Source organism: Xenopus laevis, chromosome 7L (genome assembly GCF_017654675.1).
Source record: "Xenopus laevis strain J_2021 chromosome 7L, Xenopus_laevis_v10.1, whole genome shotgun sequence".
Classification (NCBI taxonomy): domain Eukaryota; kingdom Metazoa; phylum Chordata; class Amphibia; order Anura; family Pipidae; genus Xenopus; species Xenopus laevis.
Genome location: NC_054383.1, coordinates 138163629 through 138177127, shown reverse-complemented (window position 1 = coordinate 138177127; position 13499 = coordinate 138163629). Strand labels below are relative to the sequence as shown.

Below are 13499 nucleotides of genomic sequence, written 5' to 3'. Positions count from 1 at the left end.
TTTATATTCAACTGGTTTGAATTCTAGCAGAGAGCTTGGTTTCCCCCCTTTGTGTTTGGGGCACGTATTTCTATTTTTTCAGCCTATGTAACTCTCTCGACATGTGTGACTCCTGGGGGGTCTTATACTGACCCATATCAGGGCAAAGGGCCCTGTCTTCCCTAAACGAGCCTGTTCTTGGCCGCATTGTTCTTTGTTCCCCATCTCTATCTGGCTGAATTATTATCTGTCAGAGCGGCTGAGGCTCCCGCCCGTCACCAGCTGAATTTAGATCAGTCAAATGTGTAATTAAGTTGTCATGTAAATACAGGCTGGCACAGCAGGGGCACAGAGAGGGAGTGCCAAGAGCTGGTGGGACAGACAGAGGTGCAGAAGAGAAATTAGGAGGAATAATCAGAGATGTTTCTAGTGTGCATTAGATGGGGTTACACCTTGCTCAGTTGCCCTGTGTGATCCAGTCCTTGGTGCAGGGATTACAATGATTTCACCCATCACTCGGGTGCCCTTGCCTAAGGAGCATATCATTTACGGCTGGAGTGACTCTGACACTACTGTATATACATTTGTAGGTTTTATCTCTGTATAGTGAGGTTCTGCACCCTGTACCAGACTGGGCTCCTGCTGCCAGCTAGACCACTGTGCTAACACTCTGCCCATGTTGCATTTACATTCATTGCACTGGGGATTAAATAGGCAGACACTTAGCCACGCACCCCTTTATTGTTTGTATGACTGTTGCTTTCTTTGAAGCCCAAGCAAAAGATCACCCTAATGAGTGCAGGTAGACCATATTAAAAAAGACAGGGTCCCAAAATCCTCCATGTCACCCAGCCACAGGGCCCGCAATGAATCAGTCTTTGTCGTAACTAGGGGGAGCCATGAGACCTGCAGGGGCTACAGTCTTCACACCGACTTCACTGCAAGCCTAGGGGTCCCTTTATCAGCAAACTCCAGCCAAAAGTCATGTAATGGCGGAAAGAAAGGAACGTCTGGGCAAGTCCCACAGCACCCCCGGCCCCTAATGGCCACACATCCCCCACACACTTGCTGGGACACATGACACATCTGATGTGAAATGATGAGAAATAGATTAAATTGTATAAGGCCTGGTTCCAGTCTCCTCAGCACTTCTGTGAGGGAAATAGGACTATGGAGGTTACTCTGTGAGGGAAATAGGACTATGGAAGTTACTCTGTGAGGCTACAGGCGCCCAGGCAGGTGGTTCTGGGTGTGTTCATTAGTAGAGAGTCAGAGAAATAAAATGTCACCATTTGCTACCCAGCAGCCTCTCTACATTCCCCACACACCCCCATCACTTCACTACACAACAACAACAACTCCTGTCAGGAGCTGCGCGCACTGGATTCTGGGAAAGGCGGGCATTAGAAGGGAGAGGCGGGGCTTAAGCGTCCACGTGACGTGGCTTGGAAGGAACTGTTGCTAAACAGAAGCCGCGCCTGCGCATTGGGCTCCGCCTCTCCCAAGCTGAGATAGTAGGAGTACTTCCGGTGTCCGCGAGCTGCTCAACCGGAACCGGCACAGATATCTCTCCCCGTCGCTCTCCGCCATCGCCATGTTGATCACCGTGTACTGCGTGCGCCGAGACCTGTCTGAGATCACCTTCTCCCTGGAGGTGGATGGCGACTTCGAGCTGGAGAACTTCCGAGCCCTGTGTGAGCTGGAGAGCGGCATCCCGGCCTCTGACACCCTGGTGAGACCTACAGGCCTGGGACAGACCGGAAATACTGGGCCTGTGCTGGAGACTGGCGGGGGCTATAGAGATCGGACAGGAGAGACATGTGGGGAGCAGAGAGGGGCTACATGAGGGACACTCGGAGATAAAGGGGCTCTGGAGAGAGGGGTCCATAGGGGAGATTTGGGGGGTAAACAGAGGGGTCCATAGGGGGAGATTTGGGGGCAGAGTGTGGGGGTTACACGAGGAGACATTTGGTACACAGTGGAGATTTAGTAAAAGTGGGGGCTACTGAAGATGGGGGGCACAGAGAGTGAGGGAGGTTATAAAGAGATACAGGGGTACTTGAGAGACACTATTGGGGGGTGAGTGAGTTCTAGGGGTAACAGAGAATAGAGAGAAAGGGAAACATTAGAGAGAGGGTCTATCAGAGAAATATGGGGGTGTCGGGGGGGAAGAAGGGTACAACCCCCATATTGAGTGTTAAAGCTTCAGGTTGTCATACAGATCTGATGATTATTTGGGGGGTGGGGGTGCTGAATACGTTTCTGTTGCCCCCCAGCATCTCATGGTTTTTGTGGGCCCTATTGTTGTTGTGTTGAACCCCAGTGAACTTGTTTCTAATTGGCCCTTGTCGTTCGTGCAGGGCCCCCGCCTCATTGTGTCCAGTTATTTTCACTTTCCCCTTTTAGTGCATCAGATAGAAAGTGAAAGGGAGGTGTTTCTGGTGCCGGATGCACCCGGTGTTGTGTTTCAATTCAGCTTCTTACCCAGCACACGTCTTTGTGGGCCCTAAATCCCTGTACCCCATTATGTGCCCCCCCAGGAGCCTCTGTGTTCCACTGGTTTTGGAGTGGGGGCATGTAGTGTCATAGAGCTGGGGGTCCCCTCCCCTGTACATCATTACCCAGCATGCTCTGCAGACTGTCAGCCTGTGGGCTCAGGACTCACCTGGGAGGGGAACAGTTCGGGTGCCCGTGGGGGGAGGGGGGTGCTGGGCTGGCAGATTGCTTGGCTCCTGATTCAGTAATAAGATTAGTAGCAGCGCAGTCTGATCATGGGATTAGCATGTCGTCTGATCCGTGTTACACGCTGCACTCCCTGTACTCTCATCTCATTGGCCCAGAGACTCAATGATCAGTGGATTCTTCCCTATTCTTCATACTGGGCCTTGTATTATTTGTACTTGTATCATTTCATGCCAACCTTCCCTTTCTTCTCCCACTATATTGTATATTCTATTTGCAACCCCAAACCCTAGACATGGGCTCTCTCCTGGTTTAGAAACATCCCACAGACTGAGCAACTAACCTACTAAGTAATTGCATTCCCTGCAGCTACATTTCAGCCAATGGCTGCTCTGCGTGGTTATCTGACAAGAATCTGATTGGCTGAGGGAGGAGTGCAGGGGCGGGCTTTGATTTCAGTTCTAATAAGTAAGAGAATGTCAGCTGCAGCCCCCCAGTATTTCTTGAGTGGTAGATGCTGCTGGAGAATGTTGGGAGTTGTAGTTCAGACACAGGTTGGGCAGTGGCAGTTTGTGGAAGGTTATTGTGGCTTGTGTCACGCCAGGAACCGGACCAGCACCTTGTGCTAAAGACAATCTCACTGCGGTTTAGTTCCCCTTAGAAAGGGAATCTGCTGGTTGCATGTGGAACCCCTAGGCCTCATTGCTGCAACTGTTTCTCTTATATCTGATTGGACTGCAGTTATATGAACAGTGGGCAGGGTTTAGCCCACAAGCAGGTAATATAGTGTCCCTGTGTGTATAAAAACAAAAGTATTGGCTGGGGGCTGCTTTGTATAGTCACACTCTGACCCCTTGTAGCTACAATCACGTGAGTGTTACAGTTGTACAAGACAATTGCTGTGCACAGAGTCCATAGAGTCAGCAGAGCTTAGTGGGACTGGAGCCAAGTCCGTATATTCTAGTGCCGAGGGGTTAATCTGTTTGTAGGAAGATACAGGGAAGAGTTACTAACTCACTAATGTACCAGTACGACAAGGAACTTCCCCTTTAAACAAGATCTTTGCCAATGTATAGGGCTGAATAAGTCTGTGGGCATCACACGTGGCACCGGCTCATCACACAGATATTCCAGGGCCCGGGCATGATGTTCTAATGATCAGTTTCATGCCCACAGCTTCCAGCTGGAACACTATCAAGTGACAACACTTCCCAATTAGAGAATAAAAATCATTTATTTGTATCAGTGGCCCTTGTACTTGCGGGGGCTGCCATACTGAATGCATGGGAATATTCTACTTGTTTTCCTCAATTTGTACTTGCAGCTTCCTACGTATCATATACTCACCGGCTAATCACACATACGGCTGCCACATTGGATATGATCATGTTGTTATGTCTGTCTGTTTTATATAGAGGCAGTCACATAACATTAAATATTGAACAGCTGCTTTGGGGCATTTCCTTTGCCTTTCTTATCTCATCTGACACCCAGAATCTGTGCAGCCACTGGGACAGAATGTTCTGTTATACAGATAGCTAGAATCTCAGCTGCCATAAAGCAGGACAGGACTGCTGCTTACAATGGGGATCAGATAGGATCTGTGCAGCCACTGGGACAGAATGTTCTGTTATACAGATAGCTAGAATCTCAGCTGCCATAAAGCAGGGCAGGACTGCTGCTTACAATGGGGATCAGATAGGATCTGTGCAGCCACTGGGACAGAATGTTCTGTTATACAGATAGCTAGAATCTCAGCTGCCATAAAGCAGGATAGGACTGCTGCTTACAATGGGGATCAGATAGGATCTGTGCAGCCACTGGGACAGAATGTTCTGTTATACAGATAGCTAGAATCTCAGCTGCCATAAAGCAGGACAGGACTGCTGCTTACAATGGGGATCAGATAGGATCTGTTACAGATTCTCAGAAATACAGTAGGACCCGAGAATAAAATAAGCCCCATGTTATCATGCCCCCATGCTTGTGTTACAGATAGTCTATGCAGAGAGACCATTAACAGATAATCAGCGCTCGTTGGCATCATACGGATTAAAAGATGGTGATGTGGTGATTTTGCGGCAGAAAGAAGCCCCAGAAACAAGACCTGCTGCCCCATTCCCAGGTAAGTGGCCAGTAGCCCACACAAGATATAATGCCCATATAGCCTGGGCCTTCTTTTCAGGTTCCATACACAGCCCCCCTTAATCTTCCAGGAGTAAGTGAATGGGCAGTGCCACCCCAGTGTATTGGGTATAAGGATCCCTTGTCCTGGATGGAGCAGGAGGGTGATGCCAAGGGGACCCTGGGAATGATATTTTGGCTCTATAGGGGACTCTTGTTACTGTGGGGAGATATATGACACTATTACCGAATTGTGGGGTACAGAGTGGGTATAATCCCTGCAGGATCAGTCTCATCTCTCGGGGGCACTTTTATTTCACAGGTTTAGATTTCAGCACCATAGCGGTTCCCGGTGCCTCCAGCCAACCAGACCCATCACAGCCCCAGGCTCCTCCTCCCCCGCCAGATACTTCTTCCTTCCCCCAGGGATTGGACAATCCTGCTCTGCTGCGCCAGATGCTTCTGGCCAATCCCCACGAACTGTCGCTGCTAAAGGAGAGAAACCCTCCCCTGGCCGAGGCGCTGCTGAGCGGGGATCTGGGTGAGCCCATACGTTTGGTATTTAGGGGGTTATTTCATCACGCAGAATTGAGATTGATTTGGGTGACTTGCCCTTTACTTTTGTTTTATACCGTGCAGAGAAATTCACCAAAGTTCTGCAGGAGCAGCAGCAGGAGCGCGCCCGCCGGGAGCAGGAGAGAATCCGACTCTATTCCGCCGATCCATTTGATTTGGATGCACAGGCCAAAATTGAGGAGGATATAAGGTGGTTTACTTTCCCTTGCTATTTCCTACTAGCACCCGATATGTCTGACAAAGATGTAACAGTGTAGTTATGACATCATTAGGCAGTTGTAGGTTTCATCCCGCTCCCCAATACAGAGGTTCCCAAAATTCTGGGCTGGTTCTACTGGAGGGGCCAAATAGGGACAGAACGTCTTTTCTAAAGGGTAAGTCTCATTGCAATGGAGCCTGGATCAATTGTCATTTGCTCCCTTAGTTACTTTCCTGGGTAATTTATTCCCTGACAAAGCGGCAATCAGAGCTCTGTACCTGGGTAAGAACAGGGGGAGGTTCCTGTCTGACCATGGGAAAGAGAACAGCCCAGGAGCAGGAAGTACAGAGAATCAGAGCTTTGTACCTGGGTAAGTACTGGGGGAGATTGGATTCACTTACCCAGGGGGAGGTTCCTGTCTGACCATGGGAAAGAGAACAGCCCAGGAGCAGGAAGTACAGAGAATCAGAGCTCTGTACCTGGGTAAGTACTGGGGGAGATTGGATTCACTTCTTGGGGGGGGGGTGTTCCTGTCTGACCATGGGGAAGAGAGCAGCTCAGAGGCAGGCAGTGCTCTGGAGCGGGGGGGGGGTTCTATTCACTTACCCAGAGGGAGGGAAGAAAACAGGCCAGAATCAGAGCTCTGTATCTGGCAAAGTATTGTAGGCAGGTTCAATTCACATACTCAGAGGGAAGTTCCTTACTGACCATGGAAATGAAAGCAGCCCAGAATGAGAGCTCTGTACCTGGATAAATACTGGGGAGGGGGGAGATTGGATTCACTTACCCAGGGGGAGGTTCCTGTCTGACCATGGGAAAGAGAACAGCCCAGGAGCAGGATGTACAGAGAATCAGAGTTATATCTGGTATTGGATTCACTTTCCCAGGAATAGTTCGTAATGTGACTAATGCAAATGACACCAGGTTTCATACCAAGTGGACTTACCCTTTAGTGATGTCACCTGCGAGATGAATGTTGAAAGAAATCAGGGCAGGTTGATGACAGTGATGTTGCCAGTCTGATGCAGGTGAAGAACTTACCTGTGTTTCTCTGTTTCAGGCAACATAACATTGAGGAGAACATGACGATAGCGATGGAGGAGGCGCCGGAGAGCTTTGGGCAGGTGGTGATGCTTTATATTAACTGTAAGGTGAATGGCTACCCAGTGAAAGCCTTTGTGGATTCAGGTGAGTTCCTGAGCTCAGGTGAGTGCAGTCTGTATCCGTGTCAGAGATGCTCATGTGACTTGTTCTGGCAGGAGCCCAGATGACAATCATGAGTCAGGCGTGTGCTGAGAGGTGTCACATCATGAGACTGGTGGACAGGAGGTGGGCTGGCATCGCCAAGGGGGTCGGCACCCAGAAAATCATTGGCAGGGTTCATCTGGGTATGTCTTTGTATATCACTTGTATAACTAGACCCATGTATGTGTGAGCTGCCATGTTGCTTTATTCATTTGTGCTGGGGGCTCATGCACATTGTGCTCACAACTCACCCGGTTCCCTTGGCTGTTGCAGCTCAGGTTCAGATTGAAGGAGACTTTCTGCCGTGTTCCTTCTCTATCCTGGAAGAGCAGCCGATGGACATGCTCCTGGGCCTGGACATGTTAAAGAGACATCAGGTATGGGAACATTAGGGGCTGGAAGGTAAGTGTACATGAGGTAGGTGGACATGAGCCTTAAGCTGTGAATGTGTTTTCTCCATTAGTGCTCCATCGACCTAGAGAAGAATGTCCTGGTCATCGGCACCACAGGGACCCGCACCACTTTCCTACCCGAGGGGGAGCTTCCGGAGTGTGCCAGGCTGGCGTATGGGCCCGGGCGGGAGGAGGTGCCCCCGGAGGAGATTGCAGACCGGGAGCTAGCGGAAGTATTGCAGAAATCAGCGGATGAAGCAGGTAAGTGGCCACAGGGTGGGGGAACTGCATGTCTCTGCACTTGTGCCTGAAATCAGACATTTATATACCTCTCCATCTAATGTATTTCCCTAATATTGTTTATATTAACTAGGGATGCACCGAATCCAGGATTCGGCCTTTTTCAGCAGGATTCAGATTTGGCGAATCCTTCTGCCCAGCTGAACCGAATCCGAATTTGCATATGCAAATTAGATCTGGGGAGGGAAATCACATGAGTTTTTTTCAGAAAACAAGGAAGTAAAACATGTTTGCATATGTCGAATCTTTTCACAAAGGATTCGGGGGTTCTGCCGAATCCAAAATAGTGTTTTTGGTGCATCCCTAATATTAACCTGTCTCACTCCTGGTCATTGTGTCCCCCCCCCCCTTATATGTCTTGGTTCAGCCCATGAAGCAACTCTGCACGTGTTTGCCGTGTTGAATTAACATCCGTGTGCTGTTTTGTCTTTCCTAATCCTCACAGACCAGCAGAAACCTTGATGCATGTGTGTAACCTGCAGCAGGAGGGCCACGCCGCAGGTATTTATTAGTTGCACAAGGGACTGGGAAAGGGCAAGTATCTGTAGGAAGTCTGACCTCAGACATTTGGAGGGGTTGAACTTGATGGACTTTGTCTTTTTTCAACCCAGTTTAACTATGTAACTCAGGTGCTATTTCTCTCAATATAGATTATATATAGTGAATAAAGTACCCCCTATTATAAAATATAAGGATATTATAAGTCACCCAGGAGTTCCATGACCATATAAAAACATGAGGCCATGGAACTCCAAGGTAAATTCTAATATCCTTATATTTTCCAACAAGGGGTTTTTATTTATTATAATACACAACTTTCATGTGACCAAAATGACATCTCTACTGTGTGTGTGTGTATGTATGTATGTATGTGTGTATATATATATATATATATATATATATATATATATATATATATATATATATATATATATATACTATTTTTATGTTACATTGTTTGTGAGACACTTAATGCTTTATTACTCCCTCAACCAATCACTTCTTTCCTGGGCCAATCGCATAGTAGTGTCTCCAATAGTGATAAAAGCCTTGGCTGCTTTCCCCGACTCATGCTGATTGTCAGGAACAGACAGGATGAGTCATTTGGTTGCTATGTGATTGGCCGCTGACTGTTTTATACATACAGTCATATGAAAAAGTTTGGGAACCCCTCTTAATTCTTTGGAGTTTTGTTTATCATTGGCTGAGCTTTCAAAATAGCAACTTCCTTTTAATATATAACTTGCCTTATGGGAACAGTAGTATTTCAGCAGTGACATCAAGTTTATTGGATTAACAGAAAATATACAATATGCATCATAACAAAATTAGACAGGTGCATAATTGTGGGCACCACAACAGAGATATTACATCAATACTTAGTTACACATGTAACAGACTCTAGACGCCTCCTATAGACTTTGATGAGTGTCTGGATTCTGGATGTGGCTATTTGTGACCATTGGTCCATACAAAATCTCTCCAGTTCAGTTAAATTTGATGGCTGCCGAGCATGGACAGTCTACTTCAGATCATCCCATAGATTTTCCATGATATTCAAGTCGGGGGAATTGAGAGCTTTTTGTAGCCTTCCCCTAAACCACGATACTGAACAATCTTTGTTTTCAGATCTTTTGAGAGTTGCTTTGAGGATCCCATGCTGTCCCTCTTTAGAGGAGAGTCAAACAGAAGCACAACTTGCAATTGGTCACCTTAAATACCTTTTCTCATGACTGGACACACCTGCCTATGAAGTTCAAGGCTTAATGAGCTAATCCAACCAATTTGGTGTTGTCAGTAATCAGTATTGAGCAGTTACATGCATTCAAATTAGCAAAATTACAAGGGTGCCCACTTTTTTGCACAGCCAGTTTTTCACATTTGATTTCATTCAACTGAAAACGGCTTCACTAAAAATCTTGGTTCAGAAAACACCCCAGTACTCGGATGTTCCTGGGAAATGAAAGACATACCACTGTTATCTTTTTTTGTTGAAAGTGGAGTAAATTATTATGGAGGCTGAGAGGGGTTCCCAAACTTTGTTTAATACTTGCCATTTTTCTTCCCTAGATATGGAAACTACCTCACTGAAAGTTCCATCCCTGGTATCACCAACCGATGGACTGGACAACCATGCCCATGCTTCTGGCACAACTGCCACTCCCCCTGCCCATTCAGTCACCCCTCAGACTACTGACCGCTCACTCTCGCCCACTGTGACTGATAGTATAGAGCCATGCAAGAGTGCATGCAAAGGGGCCACCTCCAGCCCCCAGGGTCATCTCACTCAGGCTGAACCTTCTCCTCTACCTGTTGAAAGCCTTGGTCCTTGCAAGACTTCAGGAGATCCAGAAACTCCTCCCTTAGTATGTCCAGACCAGGCATCGGAGCTCTTACTTGAGTTACCTGTCCACTCACACGTCCAGCAGGAGATGGACCTTGCTGGTGAGGCTCAACAACTGACACCAACACAGGCTTTTTCCCTGACACAAGATCATGCTAAGGATGTTGAGCGTGAACATGAACACTCTTCATTAGGGGGAGGGCTGAGTGAGGCTACAGAAGCCACAATGGAAGTGGAGGCATCTTCTCATTGTAATGAGAGATCTGATGAGGCATCTGGCCAAAGCATCTACTCACCTCCAACGCAGCTGCATGGAGACCAGACTCCTGGCCAAAGTTCTGCAGAAGAGCAGATGCTCAGTGGTAGCATGACACTGGCTGTAGATCTTCAGCTGCCTCAGCCCCTTTCTGAAATGCCTGACAGCACCACAGAGGTTATTTGTCCACTTCCTCCAAGCACCACTGTACCAGATGGAGAAGACCGTAGTTTCTCTTTGGCCACTGCCCTCAAGGAACTTCATAAACTTTTGGTCACCAGTGGAGAAGGACCATGTAGAACATTGGCCGATGAGAAGTCTACTTCTCCATTGGACACTAACCCTGATGACAAAAGGAACAACCTTAGCGGGCTGCCTTGCCAAAGTTCCTCCAACAAACCCATGTCCATTTATAATTCTGTGCTTATATCTGTAAGAGACAATGTTGTTAGTGATGAGAAACTTCTCAGTGAACCAGAGGAAGGGATAGAGGGGCAAGATGTTAAGTCTCCAGAACAGCTGGTCTTAATAGGGGAATGTGCCACCTCCACTGATGTTGAACTTCAAAGAACAAAAGTGGAGACCATAACGGATTCTGAAGCTGGTGCCATGCTTGATGCTTGCCACGTGCCCAGTGTATCTGATATTTCTCTGATGGAGCAGGAAGCTGGCAGTAGTGAGGAGACTATCATGGAAGCTGGCAGTGGTGAGGAGACTATCATGGAAGCTGGCAGTAGTGAGGAGACTATCATGGAAGCTGGCAGTGGTGAGGAGACGATCATGGAAGCTGGCAGTGGTGAGGAGACTATCATGGAAGCTGGCAGTGGTGAGGAGACTATCATGGAAGCTGGCAGTGGTGAGGAGACGATCATGGAAGCTGGCACTTATGGGGAGACTATCATGCAAGCTGGCACTGATGAGAAGACAATGGAGGAAGCTGGCACTAGTGAGGAGACTATCATGGAAGCTGGCACTGATGAGGAGACTATCATGGAAGCTGCTATTGGTGAGGAGACGGTCATGGAAGCTGGTATTGGTGAGGGAACTATTGTTGATGCAGGCACTGGTGAGGAGACCGGAACACAAAGCCACAGTTCTTGTGACCAACCTCTGCCCATTGAACTTCCTGATCCACAATCTGTACCTGCTGTTGGCGCAAGTTCTTTATTTGCCCCTTCTGACATAGAACAGATTGTGAGTGCTGGCTTCACCATGCAGGATGCCATCCTGGCTCTGGAAAAAGCAGATGGGCATGCAGAAGTTGCTCTCCTTGCTCTGCTAGCCAAGAAGATCACCGTCCCCACATAACCGTGTTCTATCATCAGCCTGTAGGCAACGGAAATGAGTTGTGTTGGGTTCCTCGATGACTACAAGCTGTGACTGTCTGTGATGACAAGGCCGTGCCTTTCTATATGAGGAGTAACGGTGCCACCTAGCAGCTCCTGCTGGCATTGCAGGTTTTGTTCTGAACAGTTAAATGTTGTGATGTTTCTCTAGGTTGTGCCTCTTCATTGTCCACTTTGAATGTTCCAAAATGCAACAATCTCATTAGAGGTTTGTGGGGCACGTCAGGTTCTCTGCACTGTGGGCTTCATTAGGGTGTGAGTTCCCTTCTTGCTGCTTTGGTTTTAGGGGTGAGGTTTAGGTTGTGCTTTTGTCGGTTGGGGTAGAACTGAGGGCTAAGGGGGTGGTCTCTGGGAACACCATATGGAGAAGCTTCTGCCCTGCTCTACCACCACCCTGACACTATGTTGAGGCTGTTCTTTTATAGACTGGGCCAGACTTTCTAGGAAATTGCATTTTGGGGGTGCGTTACCATTCACTTTTTTTAGAAAAAAGTTTTTACATTTTATTAAATTGAGTGGAGCCTCTCGGGAGTGGGGGTGTGTCTCTAAGTGTGGTGGGCTCATCACTTGCAGGGACATCTCTTTGGATCAACAGCCCTCGTGCTCAGTAGAAGGGGGGGTGCACTGAAATGGGTCAGATTCCATCAAATTACCAAGTCTTATCGTTTACACGTCTTTGGAAAGGGGCGGGGTTACACTTGCTGGGGGAGGAGTTTCACCCTCTAATTGATGGGACGTATCGAGGTGCTGATAAACTGTCACATTTCTGTCGTATGTTGTTTATCTCCTGAAACCGGATTTTTATTATAATGAATATATGGGCTGGGCACTAGGGACATGTGATTGGCTGAATGTTGGGGACCCGCAAGATCTGGGCGGGTACAAACTGCTCATACGTGTGTGATTGGCTGGGGGTTGGGATCATATAGACTTCATATACACAGAACCCTAATATTTATTGGGGAGATTGGCGCAAAGCACTCGCCCTGTGTATGGCATGTCCTCACTTTGCTACTTTGCTGTTCTGCAAGAAAGACAATGACCCGGTCCATATGGAGCGCGACCCAGGGGGCATTTCCAGGTAATAAGCCTCTTGTTAGGAGTTTGGGGGCGGGGTATAAACATGTGACTGACAGGCCCTAACTGCCACATTCTCAGGGTGGGCTGATGACACTTGAAATCTTGTACCATTTTGTCTTTGCTTTGTGTCACTCTATGTCGGAGGAGCCTCACTGCTTCTCTGTATAAACGTGAGACAGACAGTAAACTACAGCTCCCAGCATCCCCTGAGAGTCTCCCATCCCTGCTGTGAGAATGCCCAGGAAGACTTGGCTGGATTTTGTGCCTTCCCCCCCCCCCCAGGTTTCTAAAGTCAGTCGCTGCGCAGAACATTGACAGGGAGGGGCTTGGAAACTGGATGTTACTGGAGTTTGTATTTAAAAAACAATAAAAAAAATTTTTTTTGTCAATTTCATTCTGGCGGCGAGTGACTGACCTGTAACACTGTTACTTAACCCTTTCATTGCTGCTGCATTACAATTAGAAACCTTTCTCACATCTTTCCTAAGCAGAAGAACATCAGTCTCTTTCTTTCTCCTGACAACTTCCTTGACTACTTGCTGGTCAGACTGGTGGGAAACTGACCAGCAGGTGGCGCTGTTGTAACAAAATTCATTCATAGTAACAGTACATGTATCCCTTAATATCTTGGGATTAAAACAAAATAAATAATGGATGTGCATTGCAAAGGGGCTTAGAATAGCTCCCTCATCTATTTTACATTGTTATTTTTAAGGTTTACTTATCCTTTAACAGTGGGTCTGATTCACTCCCATTGGTCTCTCCATCTTGGGGGCATTTAAGGAGGGGCCTAAGTGCTACAAGGCACGACCCCAATCTCCTGTGGAATCACTTGTTCCCGGTTCTCAGTTTCTTCATTGTTACTTTTTGTACCTTTTACTATTGATCATACTTAGTCTTATTTACTTGTAGGAAAGGAATGGAATTGATAATGGGAGGAGAATTTTGCCCCAAAAGGTGCCCAGAGCTTTACCCA

General features: G+C 47.5%; 1 protein-coding gene across 3 annotated transcripts; it reads left to right on the top strand.

Moving 5' to 3' along the window:
- Window positions 1-1443: 1443 nt before the first annotated feature.
- ddi2.L (DNA damage inducible 1 homolog 2 L homeolog) lies at window positions 1444-12912 on the top strand. Of its 3 annotated transcripts, none has more exons than XM_041569893.1 (10): window positions 1444-1711; window positions 4657-4786; window positions 5108-5326; window positions 5425-5551; window positions 6621-6748; window positions 6820-6948; window positions 7079-7182; window positions 7269-7458; window positions 9568-10803; window positions 10864-12912. In XM_041569893.1, the coding sequence occupies exons 1-10, from the start codon at window positions 1574-1576 to the stop codon at window positions 11403-11405; spliced, it is 2943 nt and encodes a 980-aa protein (XP_041425827.1). In that variant the 5' UTR covers window positions 1444-1573; the 3' UTR covers window positions 11406-12912. The 3 variants fall into 3 exon arrangements, with proteins under 3 accessions (XP_041425827.1, XP_041425826.1, XP_041425828.1); XM_041569894.1 differs by lacking the exon at window positions 10864-12912 and adding an exon at window positions 7943-7998 and having other exon boundaries at window positions 1452-1711; window positions 9568-9705; XM_041569892.1 differs by having other exon boundaries at window positions 1445-1711; window positions 9568-12912.
- Window positions 12913-13499: the final 587 nt, after the last annotated feature.